This window comes from Echiichthys vipera (assembly GCF_963691815.1).
Source record: "Echiichthys vipera genome assembly, chromosome: 3".
In the NCBI taxonomy this organism is placed as follows: domain Eukaryota; kingdom Metazoa; phylum Chordata; class Actinopteri; order Perciformes; family Trachinidae; genus Echiichthys; species Echiichthys vipera.
The window spans coordinates 21,465,127-21,485,783 of NC_139828.1; the positions used below are offsets into that span (position 1 = coordinate 21,465,127).

The 20,657-nt window shown below is 39.2% G+C and overlaps 2 protein-coding genes across 2 annotated transcripts in view; both read left to right on the forward strand.

Annotated features, from left to right (window-relative positions):
* Window positions 1-4,600, forward strand: part of anos1b (anosmin 1b) — a 39,192-nt gene extending 34,592 nt beyond the window's left edge. Inside the window, exons 10-15 of the mRNA XM_083911171.1 lie at window positions 370-609; window positions 1,222-1,316; window positions 2,214-2,376; window positions 2,781-3,007; window positions 3,477-3,620; window positions 3,754-4,600. Coding sequence (XP_083767297.1) covers window positions 370-609; window positions 1,222-1,316; window positions 2,214-2,376; window positions 2,781-3,007; window positions 3,477-3,617 — 866 coding nt within the window. The 3' untranslated portion in view covers window positions 3,618-3,620; window positions 3,754-4,600. The remainder of the gene's footprint in view (window positions 1-369; window positions 610-1,221; window positions 1,317-2,213; window positions 2,377-2,780; window positions 3,008-3,476; window positions 3,621-3,753) is intronic.
* A 2,000-nt stretch (window positions 4,601-6,600) lies between these two features.
* On the forward strand, window positions 6,601-16,811 carry LOC310966521 (uncharacterized protein). The gene is made up of 10 exons (XM_083940276.1): window positions 6,601-6,659; window positions 8,091-9,893; window positions 10,831-10,936; window positions 12,403-12,550; window positions 12,711-12,758; window positions 13,429-13,506; window positions 13,953-14,090; window positions 14,453-14,536; window positions 15,114-15,164; window positions 15,469-16,811. Exons 2-10 carry the CDS (start codon window positions 8,381-8,383, stop codon window positions 15,577-15,579), a joined length of 2,277 nt encoding a protein of 758 aa, XP_083796402.1. The 5' UTR covers window positions 6,601-6,659; window positions 8,091-8,380; the 3' UTR covers window positions 15,580-16,811.
* The last annotated feature ends 3,846 nt before the right edge of the window (window positions 16,812-20,657 follow it).

Genomic DNA, 20,657 nt, shown 5'->3' on the forward strand with positions numbered 1-20,657 from the left:
AATACATTCATAAATTCCATGTGCTGTATTTCATACATCCAGCTATTCATGATGTGTTTCTGTGATGTTCCCATTTATAGGCAGAACAGCTATTATGTATAAAATGCTTACTGTAGAGTGATTAAGGAACTGCTTTTTTAAACACACACACAAACACAATGATTATCATTCCTGCATACAAAGTGTAAAGTTTGTTTTTTATTTTTTCTGACTTCATAAAAAGTAATTTAATTGTGAAAGTGTGCAATTAAAATTGCTTATAATTCATGAGCTTGATGTTCAAAATATTATAACCTTTTACTGCCCTCATTGCAAAAGACAAGTTTGAAATTGTCACATTTATTATTCCTCTCCTCTCCTCTTCCAAAGGTGAAGACTTCTCCAATGAGCTCCCCTCTTCTTCTTCTTCTTCATCATCTCTTCCATCCTCTCCTTCCCTCTCATCCTCCTCCCCTACTTCCTCTGAACTCCCCCTCTCCTCCTCTCTGCCTCACCCTGAATCCCCCCTTAACCCTGTCACCCCTGGCAACCTGCGCCTGGAGGCCGCTGCCCCTCATTACCATGACAACCAGCTGCAGGTCAAGGTGTTCTGGAAGTGGCCTCATCATGGTGAGTTAATTTTGAAACTCTCAACAAAATGAAAAGAAAAGACTGTAGAAAACAAAAAAAAGATACAAAACAAATTCATTGCAGCTAGCATTATTTTCCTCGGTTTCCTCTTGTGACTGTTTGGATGATTATATTCACAAAAATATCAAACACATCTCATTGACAAGCAACAAATAATGCTCACTCCGAGTTTTTTAGCTGAGGCTCATTGTTGCGTTCTTTACACACAGTTTAATACTGTCACATTCATGTAGAACTGCAGTCAAACACCTGCGTCACAGGTGTCCAGTTATAGTGTCCAGTTATAGTGTCCAGTTACTGAAAATGAGTTCACAACTTCCAGCCAATCATCTTGAGATGCAGATTTTGCATAAATAACAACTTTATTAAATTAAAATAATAATCCTCAGAGAGACAAAACTCTGTTTCTACAGCATAAACAATTAGGAAATAAAAGATTTTTTTACTACAAGATGGAAAAGATAATGTTAAATGAGGAAATAAGAAGTCGGTGTGCAGCGTTTTCAAACTGTCTAATTCATGAAAATAAGCACAAGATGAACACAAACACATGTCCGCTTATGTAGTGTCTGTCTCACTTTTTCTTTACAGGCAGGCAGAGGCACCCTGGTCCATACATTCTGCGGTGGCGTCCGCATACCTGCAGTACTAATGTTACAAGCTCAGAGAGGACAACAACTGTGCAGGTATAAAAACCCAAGTGATCAAGTTTTATACATCTCTGTGAAATTTTGTAGAGTTGCCTTGTTTCTATCGGAGCATTGTTGTTGTATTAGAGATCAGATTTAATCCCCATAACTCAAGTCAGTCTGCAATGCTCTCATCCCGTGTGTGTGTGTGTGTGTGTGTGTGTGTGTGTGTGTGTGTCCTGCCTCTGCGATCATCTCTGTCTCTGCCTAACATCACTCTCTGGGTGGAATATCCTATATTTGCACATAAAAGATTGAAATATAGGAAGGGGTTTGTGTGAGGATGGTCTTTTGAAAAGTGATCTCAGTGATGACTGTTTGCTAACCATTACGTGTGTCCCCAAAATTAAAATAGGCAAACAAGATATACTATTAATAATTTAAAACACATTCTTCTTAGAAATGCAGCTGTTTTAAACCCAAAACCCGAGGTGAAGCTGCAGTAGAGAGTATCATTTTAAAAACGGGTATTGGGTGTATACAGTTCACTTGATATTCTCAACCCCTCATCAAGAGAAAAATGGACTCACCAACATTAGATATTTGCAGACGATGTCCCGTCGTTAACTTCTCGTCTAAAATGATTACAGACCCAGTATGTTGATGAATATCAAAGTGCTGTGGGCAATTAGCTGAGGTCAGGGAGCATGATTTTTGTCCAGCGTTTTTTGTGGCCATTTCTCGCCATTTGAAGCTGCCGACGTGCAAAGCTGCCAAGCTGCCAAGTGCTACTTCAAAGTGTCGTGTTTATTTTAACATCGAGCTAACAAGCTGCTTAATGTGTATATTTTAAGGAACCCTGTACTATGTCTGTTTTTCTGTTTTAAAAACCAGTTGGTTACAGTTTAAACATTATTTTTTTATCCCACAATTGACTTGATTTTTTCTCTCCAGGGCACCCATCACACCATCACAGACCTGCTGTTTGCCTGCAAGTACTGGGTCGCCGTGGCACTGAAGGCTGACCTGGGATCAGAGGCTGTTGCCTGGGTTACGACCCCGACTTGCTCTTCCATCAGGGTCAGAGGAGGCAAAGCTTTGCCCTGCAACACTGAGGGTAAAAGTGACTAAAGACACACACGTGTTAATCCAGTGTTCCATTGATCTTCATTAATCCTGTAACCCCAAAATGCCTGTTTAAAAAAAACTCTGGAAAGTGGTTTGTTTTCTTGTCCTTTTCAGGGAACATTAACCCAAAAGATAGTACGAACACTAAATACAAACTTTGACATACATATACTGAAACATATATTATCACAAAGAAGTCCACTAACATTTGCCAGACAACCTTTATTTTTACTCACAGTTAGCAGGTTAAATCCAATTCAAATGATTGTCATTATGATCAAACTCTGATTAAGAGAACATTTGAGTAAAAAAAAGATGTCATATTAAACCTACTGAGAAATAAATCTTCTGTCATCAGTGAAAGAAACGTTTTGTGTCCTTTGTTGGTGTCAGAGCGCCTCCTGGTGGGTAGAAAAGTGGTACTGCGTCCAGAACGACTGACCGCAGACTTTCATCAAGTCAATAGCACCCTGCTCATGACGCTCCGCTGGAGGATGTCCCAGCATGCACCGGCAGCTGTGGAGGGGTTCCAATTCACCTGGACGCTGCAATCAGGGGTTACCATAGCAACGGAGGGGCAGGAAGACACACTTATCTCCCAGACGCAAACAATCGCACCGGTGAGACACAAAGAGAGGTCTACTGTGATAGCATTGTGTTTCGCCAGCAGCATGAGGAAAATGACTTAGAAGTATGAGAGGGGTGTGTGTGTGTGTGTGTGTGTGTGTGTGTGTGTGTGTGTGTGTGTGTGTGTGTGTGTGTGTGTGTGTGTGTGTGTGTGTGTGTGTGTGTGTGTGTGTGAGTGCACGCGCCTTTTCAGAAGATTGATGAGTGTGTCAAGTATTCTTAGTATATCAAGTTCCTTTTTCTTTCCTTTTTTAATTCATACTTTAAATAGGCCGTGTCAGCATTCAAGGACTAAATAAAAGCTTATAAAGTAAAAGGTTGATTCATCAAAGATAAATAAAAGTAGTAACACATTAGGAACAAATTGCCACAGCATTTAACCAATTGTAAAATAAAGGATAGTTTATATTTTTGTTATTGTCAGTGCGTGTCTGTGAACTCACCTTGCTTCACCCTCCACAGTCTCAGCGGTCGGTGTCAGTTCATGGTCTTCATGCTGACAGTGTTTACCTGCTGCAGCTCCAGGTGCTGACAGCAGGGGGCAGCAATGGCACCGCGGTGTCCAGGACCGTACATACTCCAGCTATCAACGCCACGCTTTGATCGGTAATGGTGCTTTCTCAGTAACAATTTTCGTGTAGCTCTCACAAAAATACTTCTTGTCCTTTTTTTTTTAATTTTTGAGAATATGCTTCTTTTCTTCTTGTGTCCACTTAATCCTACCAATCATCTCTTCTAGTTCCGAACCCCACAGCTGTCCCCGTCTGCAGCACCATCCGCTTCTCCACTGTACAAGTGCAGAAAACAAGACCAAAGCTGTAAAATAAAGAAAGTTCCTCTGTGTAAAGTAGTTCTCGCTCTCATGTGAACCGTATTTCCTACTCTGACTTTTCCCCCCACTTTAATCACTTTTCAAACATCAGGAAGGTTGTGATCTCACTCGAATGTAAAAGTAAAAAGTAAACATCTAATCAGTCAGTCTGTCAGTTGATCCACATGTGGTAGTCTAAGTCAATATTTTTTGTACAAATTGTAAAAAAAAAAAAAAAGTACCTGTAGATGGTGACAGTTTAAAAAGCACTACATATTTACAGTTAGTCTAGAAATGTGTATCCTTAAACATCTATTTTTGTATTAAGAAACTCCTCTTGGCCACAGCGTCGCAGCAATGCAGGACATCTATGTGAAAAGTGAGACCTGTGCATGGCTGCATCTGTACATGTTTGGTGTTTAGAAGGGACGGATCGGGTCATTTCTAATCACCGAACATCACTGGAGCCAAATGATACTTGTAAAGACACTTATTATGCCTGTTGTTTTTGATCATGCAAGTAGAGAATGATATAGCACTGACCTTATGTACAAATAGAAATGTAAAGCCACAGACTGACTGTGTTCATTTCAATGCACGAGCCGCTGCATTATCTTCAGAGCCGCTGGTCTGAGTTGAGGAGCCTAAGCCTTGAATTAAGCTCAAATATATTTTAATATTTCGTTCATATATTTAAAGAAGATTTTTTTTTTTTCCCACTCTTAATTTGCTTGTTTGACATTTTGGGCCTTGTGCTGCATTACTTTGCATTATGATACACCCATTTCAATAAACAACAGTATGTGACATTTTTACACAGTTAATATAGCTTTACCTGTGGTAGATTTCTTTGTTACAAAGTCATCATTAGTTTGCAAACTACGGGTTTTCAAGCAACTATTCATTTTCATGTCATGTTTTTGACTGAAATTGCTTTGAGGATTTTCATGTTAATATTCTCTCCATGTAACCTCTATGACATTTTTTACTGTTGATAATTTTGTACTGCATTCCTCTACTTTTCAATTGTTAGTTTTATTTATTGTTTTTCTATTTTAGTTTTTTGTAATTAAAGATTACAAAGAATATGAAGAATACAGTGTGTTTGTGTCAGTGATCTGGTGATTAGAAATAATGATAACATATACCATTATAATACCATATATTGCATTATGTTTTAATTATATTTTGACTTTTAATTGCCATTGCTTTCCTTCTCTTTATCCACCATCTTCCTTTATTTGCCATGGCAACACAGACGCATTTAGCTACATAAAAGCAAATTGATGTTGCACTTATATTGTGGTAGATCTTATTGTTTCATGTTAAATCCACATTTTATACTACGATACTTTATGGATAGATAGTCAATGTAGGAAGATGAAATGGAAACATAGGAAGAGAAAATTGAAGGATTTCTCCCTTGTGGTTGTTTTATTGAAAACAAATTTTTTTTTACAATATCAATAACACCTCTCAACATACACACAAGGCACACTGGATGAAAAAGATCACTTAAAAAATAATATGTAACAAATAAACACGAATGTAAAAAATAATATTGAAAATAAATAAATAATAGTAGTGAATCAAAAAATATGCTGTAGTTGCTAGGGGTCGAGGATGTTTTAAATGGATTGAAGGTTAATGTCAGAGGGTCAGATTTTTTTTTTTTACTTTATTCATCATCAAATATAAAGTATGAACAATTGAAAAGGGAACAAAAACACAAAGGGACAGACATTCCAAGACATGACAAAGGCGCACATCGAAATGATAAGAATGAACATTATCAAAACATTAAAAAAGGTATATATATATATATATATATAGTAGATAAATAATATAAGAAATATAGAAATGACTAAATAATAAGTAAATAAATTAAATAAATAGGTCTAATTAAATAAATAAATTATAAAAAGGAAATTAAAATAAATAGATAAAAAATATATATGGGGCAAGTTATAATGGCAGACAAGTTCACTGAATGTAATTTGAATAAACTTCAATAGCTGATAAACATTTTTTTGTTGGATTCAACATATGACAGAGACTCAATATATATTTTTTATTTAATTAATAAAGATGATGGAAATTAAGAGGTTGCCTTGGACATTTTGACTTTATGTATATGGAATTAGCCTAGTAATATGAAGAGAATAATTATGTTACATTTATTATTGTGAGAGAAGGAGCCAAAAATAATAATTTTCTCATCAAAGTGATACCGAACTGTAGTTTTAGAAAATCTTTCCAAAAGGGGATACAAAAATGGACACTTGAAAAATAAATGGATGATACTTTATCTTTCATCATCAAGGTCAGAACATGTATGCATTAGTAGGATTGATGTTATGTAATAGCTTGAGATGTAATTCTCTAATTTTGTTAGAAATTAAAACTGTGAATGTTTGTATCATTGAAGAGGGAGTTCACATAAGTCTTTCGATGAGGGGTTCATTTCCTTTTCAACGGAATTCCATTGCTAGGCAACAGTCGTATTCCTGTATAACTTCCTGTCAGTTGATGTCATTCACATGAACTACACCAGGAAATAAACTATGGCACATTTAGAATGTTTATGTTTACATATGGGAAAAGGTCTATAAAAGCATCTTCTAATATGTTTATTGATACATTTGTAACTAATCGACGTGAAGTGTCTGTTGAGGGCTGGTTGAGGGTTACGGATTGAAGGTTACTGTCAAAGGAGCATCGGACTCAGCCGAAGCTGACGTCGTGACGTCGTGACGCAATCAACGAGCGACGACGGCTTGTTTCTTCAAATCGTGACCAGACCTCAGACGAAACTCGGTTTATTTCAAAGAAAGGTAGTGTATAATTAGGTTTACTTTCCACTTTTACTCAGGCTTTTGGCTTATGCGCCATATTACATCAAATACCGAGTCGCAGCTCCCCCTTTGTCTTCAGACGCCTCCAACTTCCTCCTGAATATGGAGGAAATGTGTGTAGTCGCCGCTTTGTGTTGTCGCCTGTGTTTTGGCTGCAGCTAGCTTCCAGGGAACGACTAACTTGTGCAGAACTTTGTGAAATAATGCTATGACTGACTTGTTTAAACTATCGGACGTTAGGTTATATTTTTTAAATCGTGTATGTGCATGCTCCAGCGTTAACGTGAGCTGACGTAGCGTTAGTTTATATTTAATTTCACAACTCATTTGATTGTGTGCATGTTAGCAGACTCTGGTAAAGATGCTAATGACTAGCAGAGTTAGTGATGGCTCATTTACCAGCTCACTCTGAATATTGCAGCTCAAGTATCGTCGCTGCTTTGTTGCTGACGTCACCTCTTTGAAACAGTGACAGTGTCCTTAACCTTACTTTTGACATAACATGTAATCTATGGCTGCATTTCTAAGCACCGGGACATGGGACTTATCCAACCTGGAGTTTACGTGCTCCGACTTCAAAGCGTTTCAGACAATTGAGGTCGAACGTAAACGTAAACATGGACGACCGCCATCAAATACGTTAATAAACATATTGTCCAGCAGAAGATAACATTGGTTGACACTTGAGCGATATTCAGCTAAAACATCATCAACTGATCTGGAGCCGTATATGTAAAAGCTCTGCATATCGCTATGAAATGGAACTGGGTACAATATTACAATGTGCCTTCGGTTTTGCAGCACAGCACGGCAGTGACACTTGAGATTTAGCTCTTTATTTCATCAAAATTAAAAAAATAAATGTGTATAGAAAAAAATACTGTAATAGTAAATTACAAAAGTCTGCAAACTAATGTTGCCTGGGTTACAGTATATTTTTTCTACATACATTAATGTTTCATTTTGCTGAACTGGGCGCCGGTATTGTTTTCCGACTTATCTTGGTGAAGTTGGTATTCCAGTGCACTTTTCCGAGTTTGAGGTCCGAAAGTTCCGACCTCCAACAGCACTGGACCGCAGCATAAGTACTTGCTATGGAGTCGTGAAATACTTGTGCAAGAAGTGTGTTAGTTACAAGCTAAAAACAGATTAATCACATACTGTGTCTGAACAGTGAGCCACCTGTTAATTGAAGATGACATCAGTGTAGCTGCTAACTTCCATTTTGCACTTGGCTCACTCCAGTAAATCATTATAGATTGATTTTATTTTAAATTACAAGTCATGCCTTGCACATTTAAACTGCATAAATATTTAATTATTGAATTAAATTGAGAAGCACTTTCTAACATGAAAGATAAAAGATTTATTTTCTTCTCTCTCCCTGTTTCTTCCTCTTTCTCTCATCAGGACACTATGATGGTGTTACTGTTCCATACAGCGTCTACACATCCCTGATGTGTTCTAATCTGCTGTCCAGTCAAGGACCTCTATGGTGGTAAAGGCTTGAGGACAACAATTTGCAACACAGCAAAAGTACTTTTCAGAAGAATACCTGGGGGAAAACATCAGAATAAAAACCAATGCAGGAAAAAAAAAACACGCACAACACCTAAAAAATTCAGAGGACCAAAGGAGAAAGAGAGGACAGGAGTGTGCTGGGTGTTGGGGATGGGGTTGAAGAGCCAAAGGAGGACGTCATGGTTCACAGCGCCTCTGCATCCCCAATGACAACAACACCATCAGCATCACCTAATTTAACTGTTCCTGCTACAGCATCTGCCCTGCAAGCAGCTCCTCCCCTAGTGCCTCCCCCTGGAGATGCTATAAATCAGGACCTAATCCATACCCCTGCCAAACTCCTCACCACAGACCTTACCTCCAACTCAGACCTGATCAAGACCTCAACTCCAACTCCTGCTGACTGTGAGCCCCCTGTTGCAACCCCTGCAAAAGCATTTACTACTACTAACTCAAGCCCAGCACCAACCTGGTCCTCTACACACACACCTACCACTACTCAGGGCCCACTACTCAATGGCCGTACGTCAGGCAGGAAGAGGACGCCTAAGGCCTGTGACTGCTGTGGCCCCAACGGTACAGGACACAATGTCCGAACCTCGGGCAGAGGGAGGGGGAGAGGGAGAGCGAGGGGGCTCAGCAGGGACCTCATGGATACCCCAAAAAGAAAAGCAGATGGTCAGCTGACACGTTTGAAGTGTTTTGATTCGACCAAGGCAGAAGTAGAGGAAGCAGAAGATAAAGATGACAGATATGAGAATGCGCAAGCGACTGTAGCAGCGGCTGAGATTTGGTCACAAACGCCTGTTGCTCTCCCTGTCACAGTCTCCCTGGAGGAGGGACCAATGAGGAACTGTGTTGCTCCAGAGAAAAGATATCCACAGATAAAGGAGGACATGTTGTCAGCGGGCAAAAGAGGTGGTGATAGCAGAGATTTTGAGATGATATTGTCTGGAATGGCAGGCAGGGGAGCACCAGTAGTTAGAGGGAGAGCAGGGGGAAGTAGGGGAATAGTGGGAGCTACCTCTGCATCAAAAATGGGATTAGAAGGTGGAATAAAGAGGGGAGGTTTAGGTGGTGTTGTCATCAGTTCTGAAATGGATACTCTAGCTCCATTACTGGCTGTGCAGAGGCAGTGGCAAAACAAAGATGCAGAGATGAACCATGGAGAGCAGACTGTCCCCAGCTCAGTTAAATCCCCATTTGTTAATGGAGACACAGTAAACTTGTGTGACACTGAACTTGAAGATGATGAGGAAGGTAAGGGTATCATGAGTGAAATGGCAAATGGACTACTTTGTATCTCGCAGCAGTCGGGTCCTGTTTCGGGGTTGGGATCTCCCCAAGACCTGGACTCTGAGATGCAGGTGGACAAACTTCCAGACAGAACAGACTCACTGTCTGTACCAGTAACTCTTTCCAACGGAAATGTCACCACACCAAAGAATGCGGACCACTGCTCCACACTTATGGAGGTGGAAACTTCTCCTCTAACTTTGGTTGCTCCTCTGGGCTCTATTAAGGTGTGCAGCATGCAGCACAACTGGGCGTTAAGAGACCACGGGCTGTACTGTCAGCCTGGAACCTGGGAGAGGGAGTGGATGGAAGAAGTGGGGGACAACGAACCGTCAGAAGAAACAAACGGATGCGAGACTAAAGAAAGCCTGGAGCAGCTTACTGATATGATCCATGGTAAGGCATGTTCTCAGTTTGTTGAAATGAAGCATGGTAAATCATTGATCTTTTACATACAAACTGCAAGAAGTAAGTGCTGAGGATAGCACTTTTCCTGTCATATGACATTCATAAAATATGGCCGCATCCGTGAAATGTTTATACAGCGGACTTTTATTGGCTGTTTTTCACGTTTCCAAAACAAAACTGTATGTTTTGGGTAACACTTGAATGTATGTGTAGTCAAGACAATTCACGGGGGGTGAAGAACAGCACCATCTTCTGCCTTTTTGTATGAAAAATCTGTGCTCAGGGAGGCATTGAAGAATCTGAACAGCCCAACACACATTTTGAACCTAGAATTTTAGATGCTGCCTTCAGGCTGACGTTTCAAAATGACAGCAATTAATTAATTCCATCCTCCATCAAAATACTCAATAGTAGCAAGTAGTATTATATGACATGGTTTTATAGGGGATGAACTTATTGCATCTTGATTATTTATTATCATGTTTGATTTTACCTGTCTTTCTTAATTTGAAGCTTTTGTCTTTTACTACCTTTTTTTAAAGAACTATTGTCTCACATTCAATATGTGAATTTAAGCATGTCTATGCAATATAGTGTACAATATATGTGTTTATGTTGTGTATTGCGATGCTCACTGCAGGACAACAAAGTATATCTTATATTAATTTCAGGCAACACAAATAGACAGCACTAATCTTTGCAAGTGAAAACCTGCAAACAGAAACTGTTACAAAAATGTAACACGGCTTGAATATATTAGCACACAGAGCTGAACAGATGATTCTGTAACGCTCAGCAAAGGAGTCAGAATCTCTTTCGTGAGGTATGTTTTAACACCAGAGAAAACAAAACTGCTTATCTTCCCGAACGTTAAGAAGTTTATTTTACTTAGCTTAGAGATCATAAGGTATTTCCTCTCTTTCAGAGTTTCTGGAGAGCTTCTACATGAAGTACGGCAGTTTCATTCCTCTCAGTGAGACTGATGTCCTGGAATACCTGAAGAAGAAAGGCACCTCTGACCTCAGCAACAGGTTAGTCCACGCACACACATGCAAATCAATGCGGTCTACTGCTTGAAGGTTTATCTGTATGCCTCAACTTTACATTATTCTAGTGAAACATGTGAAACAGTTTATGCAAACAGCAGCAAATAATTCAGTTGTCCAGGACCTGAAACATAGGCAATGCACCATCAAAAGCATCATTTACTCCATGCTGGGAATTTTTCCTATCATGATCACCTTGTGTGGTATTTACAGTAAATATGAAAGTTTTCATTATCCAGGAATTTCATGTTATCATGTCGTCATATACTAGATCAGACCTTCAGATTATTCCAATATTAAAACCGCTCTCCTAAGAAGTTTCACCTGACTTAACATCACACTCTGGCAGTTATATGTATGTTAAAAACACATCCTTATCCCTCTTCATGCCCAAAATTGGAATAATGACCTAAATATAGATATTGACGACTCAATGGTTACCATTACAAATATGGAAATTTGCAAACATCTCAGTTTTTAAGAGGAAAATAGAAACTCAATTTAGACTCAAACATCTGCTTATTACTCCCCAGTTTAGGCATACAATGGATATGATGGTGTTGCAATAGACTGCAAGGGCTCAAATGGTATAAACAGGCTGCACGTTACCTGAAAAACAACAATTTTATATTACCTTTCTTTATGGCCAAGGAAGATGTGAAGGATGAGTCAGATAGTCATTTTACTAAGTTTTGTCAAAACAGTATCATTTAGCAGATTTAAAAGAATGAATGAATAAAGCAGGCATGTTTGCATTCCTGTGTTTTCATGTGTAGCCTACCATCTTAAATCCTTATTGATGAAATTATGTTTAACATGCAGGCTGAACAGCCATGTTGTACGTCAGAAATTTAAGATATTGAAAAAATGTCCTTCAAGGTATAATAAACACTTCAGAGGTGACTGATTTCTATATGACCATTAATGATATGAAATATGAAGCAGCACTCTGAGTCATACATTAAATACATAAATAGACGGGGATTACACAATAAAGTCCAAAGGCTTATTTCCATTGCGGTCCCTATGGGGCAGGACATGAGGGCAAATAGCGGCAGATCACACATTAGTCATTCAAATAATTTATATATTTACATACAGTCTCACATAAACATAATACATATAAAATACCTAAGATTGGCATCTAAGCCATTTAAAAATAAGACCAGTTTAAAACAGTTTATGCTTCTGACTGACTTGAGTGAACCAGTTAACCTGTTCCGCAGGGTAGTTCCAACATAGACTCTTTGCCCAAATTCGTCTTAACTCTGGGTGGTACAAAATCTGTTGAGCTCTCCCTAGTGGAATACCTGTGAACTTCATGTACTCTATTGAAATAATTTATTAACAATCCTATGAACCATGCACAGCTGCACCTGAGATACACAATCCTCTACCTTTTACCAACCAACCCTCTGTTGTTTGTATCAAATGTCTTGTTTTTGTTTTAGGGAACTGGACGTCAAAAGGGAGATGACCCGGTATAGAGCGGGGCTTGCCTCTGCTCCTATCGCAGGTTTCATGGTGTCATATAACAAACACACCCTCGCTCTGGAGGACCTTGGCACGCTGGAGGAACAGAACTGGCTTAATGACCAGGTAAAGACCGATGAAGGCTTGTACAGCTACAGGAAAAAATGTTATTCACACTTCTTCTCACTCTGTTCTTAAAAAAAGTCACTTTAAAGGTTGAATCTGAAGATCTATTGTGTTATTGATGTTGGACTGATATTGAAACTTTGTTTTTCTGTCTGCTCAGATTATCAACATGTATGGAGAACTCATCATGGACGCAACACAACACAAGGTAAGGGAGGGTGTGTTTGTATGCTCAAAATGGACTTTATGAAATATAAAAAAGGCCTCACTCCAGGAGTGTATTGCATTGTTTTGAAACTCTTGAGATAATATTTATGTTCTTAGACATATACACAAAGAACAACATGTTTGCATCAGTCTGTCCAGCCCATATTTCAGGAACCCATGTAAATATTTTCTTTAAATGTGGTGCAAATGTCTACTTGCACTGGATGAACTGATTAGATTTTGGCAGTCAAAGGTCATTAAACGCATATTTTACCTGAACTCAAGAATTCCTACTCTTATATGGCATCATTTCATACAAATCTATAATAGGATAAAATAAAAGAGAAGATAAAATTATGAAATGATGACATTTTATGAGATCATAAGGTTTCTGGTCATTATTCAACGCCATAACACTAAAATCGTGCCGACTATTTAAACCTGTGCTGCCGGGTTGAAGATGTGTGTGACCATTCACGTTTCGCTCAAGAATACACTTAATACCCATAATTCCCATATATTATGTCTGGACAGTTTGGATGTAAACTGCAGCTTGACTGGTTGGCGGAGGTATACGACTACAAGGCGATAATATTATTTTGTTTGATTTATTTAATAAATGTATACATGACATTTTGACTGTGTAATGTGTTTTACTATTTCTCTCTCAGGTTCATTTTTTCAACAGCTTTTTCCACAAGCAGCTGGTTGCCAAGGGTTATGACGGTGTGAAGAGATGGACTAAAAAAGTAAGGAGGAAGATGGAACAGTTTGGCATTTAGCCAGTTACAGTTGTTTTGACAGTATCGCCCATAGCTGATTTTATTTCTATCTTTAGTTTGCCTCACAGAGTCAGGGCCCGACAGCAGTGCCAAGTTGCTGCAAGGAACTAAATTTCACTGTCAAACCTTTTTTTGTCGTCTGGTCTCAACAACAGCAAACAGTTTATATCAGTTGCTATCTATATAAAGTAAAAGTCTGCCATGTGAAATATTCTCAGTAATTCTTGAATCACGATTTTCAAGTACCTTACTGTTTAGCTGTACAAGTAAAGGAGATCAAAAAGTTATCTAGTGCCAAAAAGAAACCTGCTTGTCCTTTAGTTGACTTCAGACAGTAGTAGACACCTGCAACATTTTTTTATCCTGGATATCTAATTTGTGTGGGTTTGTGTTAATTTGGTGGATTCTTCCAGGTTGACCTGTTCTCCAAGTGGCTGCTGCTATTTCCCATCCATTTAGAAATCCACTGGTCTCTCATCACGGTCACCATGGCAACCAAAACCATCAGTTACTACGACAGTCAAGGCATTGTCTTCAGACACACCACAGATGTGAGTGCCTCTGTGCATGCTGATGTCTTTGGGTTGTAGTTCATTGTTTCGTATTTTTTTATTTGGAATCTCTTCAGAACAAACAAGATCATCAATAATCCAGCTTTTCTGCTCTTGGCTCAGATAAATTATTTGAGCTTCATTTCTTGGTGAGAGTCCATAAGATGAATAGTTAGTTAGCATGCAAGTGGTTTCTTTGGAAATCAAGGTTTTTCATCCTAAGGCTGAAATGAAGCAGAACCTACTTTTAGAGTAAGTTAGTGGACAATTGCACGACAGACCCATTCCTGACACCAAACTGTACATTGTTCAATGTTTAAATCTATAGTGTGTGTGTGTTTGTGTGTGTTTTTTCCCATCAGAACATTATGAAGTACCTTCAGTCTGAAGCTAGAGAGAAGCAACAGGCGGCTTTCCAGAAAGGCTGGAAGATTACCATCATCAAGGTAACCTCGAACCCTGACTGTAATCCTCATTCACCTTATGTCCTGAAAATATTTTTATTGTCTGGCACAGCTGACGTTAGTGAAATGCAATATTTGGAAGCCTCCCTCTTACTGCCAAAGGAATTATGATCAACAGGAGACTCGACAAAACAATGTAAATTGCAATAAAAAAAATAAATTGTCTGCAAAGGACTACAGGTCCTGCAAATGAATAAACAAACAAATGTTTCTGTATTCCTCAACATTGTTGTTGGACTCAACAGCATATGAGCCTGAACAATACATTAAGTTACTGTTGCATTCTTTTTCCCCCATTACCTATTTCTTAATCACTATTTCACTACATAGTCAAACATATACATATACTATAGATACATGTGTATCCAGTAGTTTCACGACTACTGATGTTATTATCAGCAAACAAAACAAGAACAAAATAGCCAGTTGTCGTCAAAAGAGTCTGGCCCATAGGACTAACTAGTCGACTAGTTGATGAAGCCCCTTTTGTACAATAAATACATAAAGAAATAAACATGTCAGTCCAGAAGCTGTAACTTGTCCCTTGTTGACTCCTCAGGGTATTCCTCAGCAGAAAAACGACAGTGACTGTGGAGTTTTTGTCCTTGAGGTGAGACGTTATTCTTTTCCACCTTTACTGCTGTCCTTTATTCTTCACCCATTTCTTTTTCTCACCTTCTGTCCCGTTCGCCCCTTTCTTTGTTTTAGTTGTCTTTCAAAATCTGTTCCTGGCAGAAAAAGAAAAAAAGTATAGTTTCAGTGTTTTTCTTCCAGAGGTTTCTACACAGATTTGATCATTACTCGGTCTCAAGGGGGAGAAGCTTCTGTCATTGTCCGCATTTGATACGATAACCTAGCTGTGGTTGTGGATAACTTTTCCTCACTGCCTTTTCTTTTCTGTCTCGGTGTGTCAGTACTGCCGTTGTCTCTCTGTGAAGAAGCCTCTGCTGTTCAGCCAGGAGGACATGCCGCGCATCCGCAAGAGAATCCACAAGGAGCTGTGTGACTGTCGCCTCAACGATTGAAAGACTGAATAACGGTTGCTTTCACTCATTGACTGCTCACACGGTCACATGAGATGCTCTGTCCAAGTTTATCAGGCAGCCTGTGTCACTGACTGTCTGTCACAGAAGCTAACACAACGGGGCCATCTGTATTCCAGGGAGCCATAGCTGCCAGTCTGTCTATTTGAGTTTTTGGACCTTTGGAGTTCAATAACAGTCTGTAGCTAAGCAGATTTTTTTCACTTGCAAAGAACTACTGACGTGGCCACCTACTGACCCACAGAGATACCGGACCGTACCCATCAGGTTGTTTTTCCAGTGGATAAGAGCCAAATGGACACAAGGGAGCTCTGACTGAGAACACAGGCGTCGGATCAGTCTGGACCAATGGGACGGACCTTTCATCCCAAATGGAGTGGCCTTATCTCCCAGATGGCCCTTTTAACCTGAAAGATATTTTAAACTATTTTATTTTATGTTGGACTTTACAGCAGTATCATGCTTATGCGTGTTTCCTCACATGTTTCATAAAGTTAGTATGTTTTGATTCAGTGGACCAACCATTCACTTAAAACTTGAAGGTTTTAGTTTGTTCTCTTTGCACGGTTAGAGGCCTATCCATTGAAAACAACTGAATGTACTGATCACATGTTCTTCCTGGCTGAACCGTACAGGCCAATGGTGCATTTTGGCTGTGGCTTGAAACAGGGACACCTTGCCCAATATGATTTCTTATTAAAATTCCGTTTTTCCCACCACATTAGTTCCTGTTTTTTGTTTTGTTTTGCTGTGATCACAAACGTATAATTTGTTATGGTTTTGCACAGGAATTTTCTTGGCTTTTCAGCTAAAAGCCATTGTTTCACTTTTCAGAATCCATGAATTTGAGTTGAAATCAGTTCCTCATGCTGGTTAATACATATCATGTTAAGCTGTACAGCAAGTTGCTGATGTGAGGACCACCGTTTTTTGTTTTAGCCAAGCAGTTTCTCTATGTTGACGATTGTTGAGGCCTCCTGCTTCACATGGATGCATTTAAACAGGTGCAGAAAGTCGTTGTTACAGAGTGACGAGAGTGGAATGGCAAAGTGACCTCAGCTATTTCGATTCAATATTCTTTCCAACCTAGATTTTGTTGTTATATTGAGTCATAACTATATACAGATTGTATTGTACATATACTGGTCTACTACTGTACATGCTTGCTTTGGCTAAAAAAAACAATTGTTTCTGGGCTGTTTTTATTGTTGTTATTAAAAGGCCAATAATGATGGGAAAATTGTTGCAGCTTTTCTTTTAAGTAGTTTTGAATGAGTGGTGCACTGGGCTTATTAACAAAAAACATGCTTAATTGATAAGGAAACATGGAGGCAACAACATACAGTGGCTGGAGGAAGACGTCTTTTAAGCTGTACTTGTAGTGATAGTTGATGTTTAATATCCTCTTCTAACCAAGTTCTATGCACATATTGCCACATTTAGGCAGCAGTGCCTGTTTCAAACATCTCCTTAAACAGATGTCCTTGAGATCCAGTACTGATTTAAATCTGTCCTTCCACCACGGATAGTATGACTTAAAAGGTAATCTTATCAATCTCATCTCTGCATCAAAGTCATGAGTTTTGTTTATCTTCTTTTTCTTGAGCAAAATAATCTCATCAGGATCAGATCTCTGCATTAGCGAGTTAAGAAACACCTAAAGCCTTCGCAGCTTAATGAACTTCTGCATTACTTTATAATTACCAGAAGAGGGGGCCCTTTATCAGCAATTATCATCTTGCCATGATCATCCTGGGGCTGGGTTGAGGTTGAGTGTGTTGCTCAAGGGCACGTACTTGACACATGCCTACCAGTTGAGGCGATGGTCCGACAGTTATGCAAATCTGATAAACTTATTGTTACATACTTTAATGTCATGATAAGCATTATGCAGGCCTGTAATTTAGTTGACCTTTAAGTACAGCTTCATGCTAACTATGTGCATTATATACAGGTACGTTCCAGTTTAAGATAAATGCTCGGGCTTCATCACCTCAGCTTGTCGGGAGTGTTTTCTTCAGACCGCCTATGCTGCACTGCCTGTTTTACACTTGATTCTTTGATTTTGTTCAGCACACATGTGAGTATTGTGCTGTTGTTATAGGAGTCACAGTCAACCTTTTCCATTATCAGTACATTAACTGACAGAATGTGATGTTACAATGTCAGTTAAACTCAGAATGAGAGTAGAATGGTCATTGAAGTGGTCATTACAAGAGAAATTTGAGAATGTTGTTGGCTGGAAAGGGTGTCAAACTCACTACTTTGAGAAGTCAGTATTCATTTAATGAATAGAATTTGATGAGTTACCAATAGAAATAGGAAGCAATTAAATGCAGCAATAACCAATTCTTCTCTCGACGCAAGGCAGCGGACATTGTGCACAGAAGATGCCTCTGCTTCATATTACTCCCCTGCTGATTTATTGCAAAACCTCACCTCAGTGAATGTGTCATTTGCTGCAAGTTAGTTTATACTGAAAATTTATGTGGAAATGAACCTGCTACAATGATCACAATTCTTTGCAATGGCAACAGTATACATAAAAATGGACGCTGCTCTGACCATCCTGCTATGTTGATTTGGTTGGGACTGACCAGGCCTTAAAGTTCTCTGGCACCATGCCTGATTTCAGGCATAAAGCAGCTGTAAACTCATATAATACTTCATTCAGTATGTTCTACACTTTTCTTCCTGGGTAACTTTTCACACTCACAAAAAGTCCTTTTATGCTTCACCCCTGCTCTACTCTCATTCTGTTTCTATAGAAATGATAAACTGCATCCGCCTTCGGACTATGCCAATAGGGGTTGCTACTAGCAACAGAATGTTCAACTCACACCAACTGCTTCTGGCAGAATATCGTAACTTTCTAAAGCTCAAATCTACGGGAAAACGTTTCCCCTCTTTATTCCTGTGTTGTATATGCAATTAAAATCTCATCAACCAAACAGGAACAGCAGGCTCCTGATTTTATCCTAGTGGCCCGAGGATAGAAGCTCTTCCTTGTTCTTGAGAAAAAAGTACACTTGCAAGAATAATTTTTCCTGTTTACGCTCTCTTGACGTAAGGGATGTTTTAGTTTCAATGAAATTAAACATTTAAAAGTTGTTGTTTTTTTCCCCAACAAAATGACAACCAACCCCATGGTGTGTGACTACCAACCCCACAATGGGAATGGTTAGGGTCACTCTATTCCTAGCTGACACTTTAGGCTTTCATTAGCTACACACTTAAAGGGAAACAAATAAAAGTAAAAAGAGTGACGACCAACCCCGTTCTCCCCAACTTGGGGCATAGACGTAGTACAAGAGCTTCTTTTAACACATCCATGACTCAGCTAAATGCCAACGTCAGTACACTAACATGCTCACAGTGACAATGCTAACATGCTGATGTTTATTCGGTTCACCATTTTAGTTTACATTGTTACCATGCTAACATTTGCTAATTAGAATGAAACTAGAGTACAGCTCAGGTTGATGGTAATGTCATATGTTTTGCAGTATTCGATCATTATTAACCAAAAACAATATTTTGACTTGATGCTGGCCAGGGGATTCCCAAGATTATTAACATGAATGTCTGGACCACATTTCATGGCAATCTATCCCAACATTTGTGGAGACATGTCACTGGAAGCCACAAATGTCAACCCCATGGTGGCGTTGCGCTAGGGGAAAGGTCAGGGGATCATTAAAGGCATCAGGATTCATCCTTTGGAGTCAATATACAGCATGTTTATTCCAAGCAATCCATCTAAAAGTTCTTGAGATATTTGAGTCTGGACCAAAATGGTGGACTGACTAGAATAGGGATATCAGCTTTAACTGATATGCTTCCTTTGGTTTAAGCACCATTATGGAGGTTGGCTGTAATGGTCTGAAGGCAGTTTGGACGTTCAGCTGTAGGTTAGGGTGTCTCTGTCTTCCTCACCCACTAAACCTAATTAAGCTCTACAGAGGCGGGCTGCAAAGCACTGCTTCATCCCTCCAATGTGGGGAAACTAATAGGATGAGCCGATAAGAGTCAGAAGGTAGCTGCCCTCCCTGTGTGTGTGTGTGTGTGTGTGTGTGTGTGTGTGTGTGTGTGTGTGTGTGTGTGTGTGTGTCTGTGTGTGTGTGTGTGTGTGTGTGTGTGTGTGTGTGTGTGTGTGTGTGCGTGTGCGTGAGAGAGAGAGAGAGAAAGAGAGAGTTGGATAAATGTTTGGTGGGATGAGTCTGATGCCTATCTGTCTGGTGCACCCAACTTCAATTTCAGCTTTATTGTCCCGAGGGAAATTGGTTTGCAGCCAGGGCTAAAAATACTCATGAAACAAAATATATTAAACCTCCCACAAATAGACAATGAAACCAAAATATAATTGAAATAAGTAACAGAAAGACAAAATAAAGCCACCGCTGATGATAAATAAAAATTCAAAAAGACACAGACAACAGATAACTCAGAGTTACTCTCGTCGCACTGAAGTTTTACAAGCATAACCGTAACAACCAGTCCAGGTAAAGTGCTGCACTGTAACGAGCCAAGTGCTAAGAGCCAGCTCTCATAACATTTAAACATTTAGTCTGTTGGAAGTGTCTCTGGCAGTCCTGGCAATTGTTTTGGGCACTATGAATCTGTAAACAGAAAGTGGTTTTAGTAGGTTTGTAGTCCTAATGATAACCATATATGCTAAAGGAATTTCAACAGATTTAAAGTAGAGTGCAGACAGGCAGAGACACATCAGCCAACTATTAACTATGATTTATGTCGAGAACCTTGAGAGCAGCAAATTGAATAATTGATTAAAAAAGATCTTAGCTTCTCAGAAACTTCTGAGTGAAAGTCTTGTGCCAAGGAACCATCAATTTTATAGAAAACTACCCCCCCCCCCCAAAACAAAAGTAAGTAAAAGAAAGCATTGCAGCACTTTACATTAAGTCAGTTGTAGGAGGAGATCACACTAATTCTAATAATTCATCTGGCGGCTGCTTCAAAGTTAAACCATCCTGTGAGATTATGTTATATCATGACTGTGATCAATCTGTCATCTGTCATCAATTTAATTCGTTTTGAGG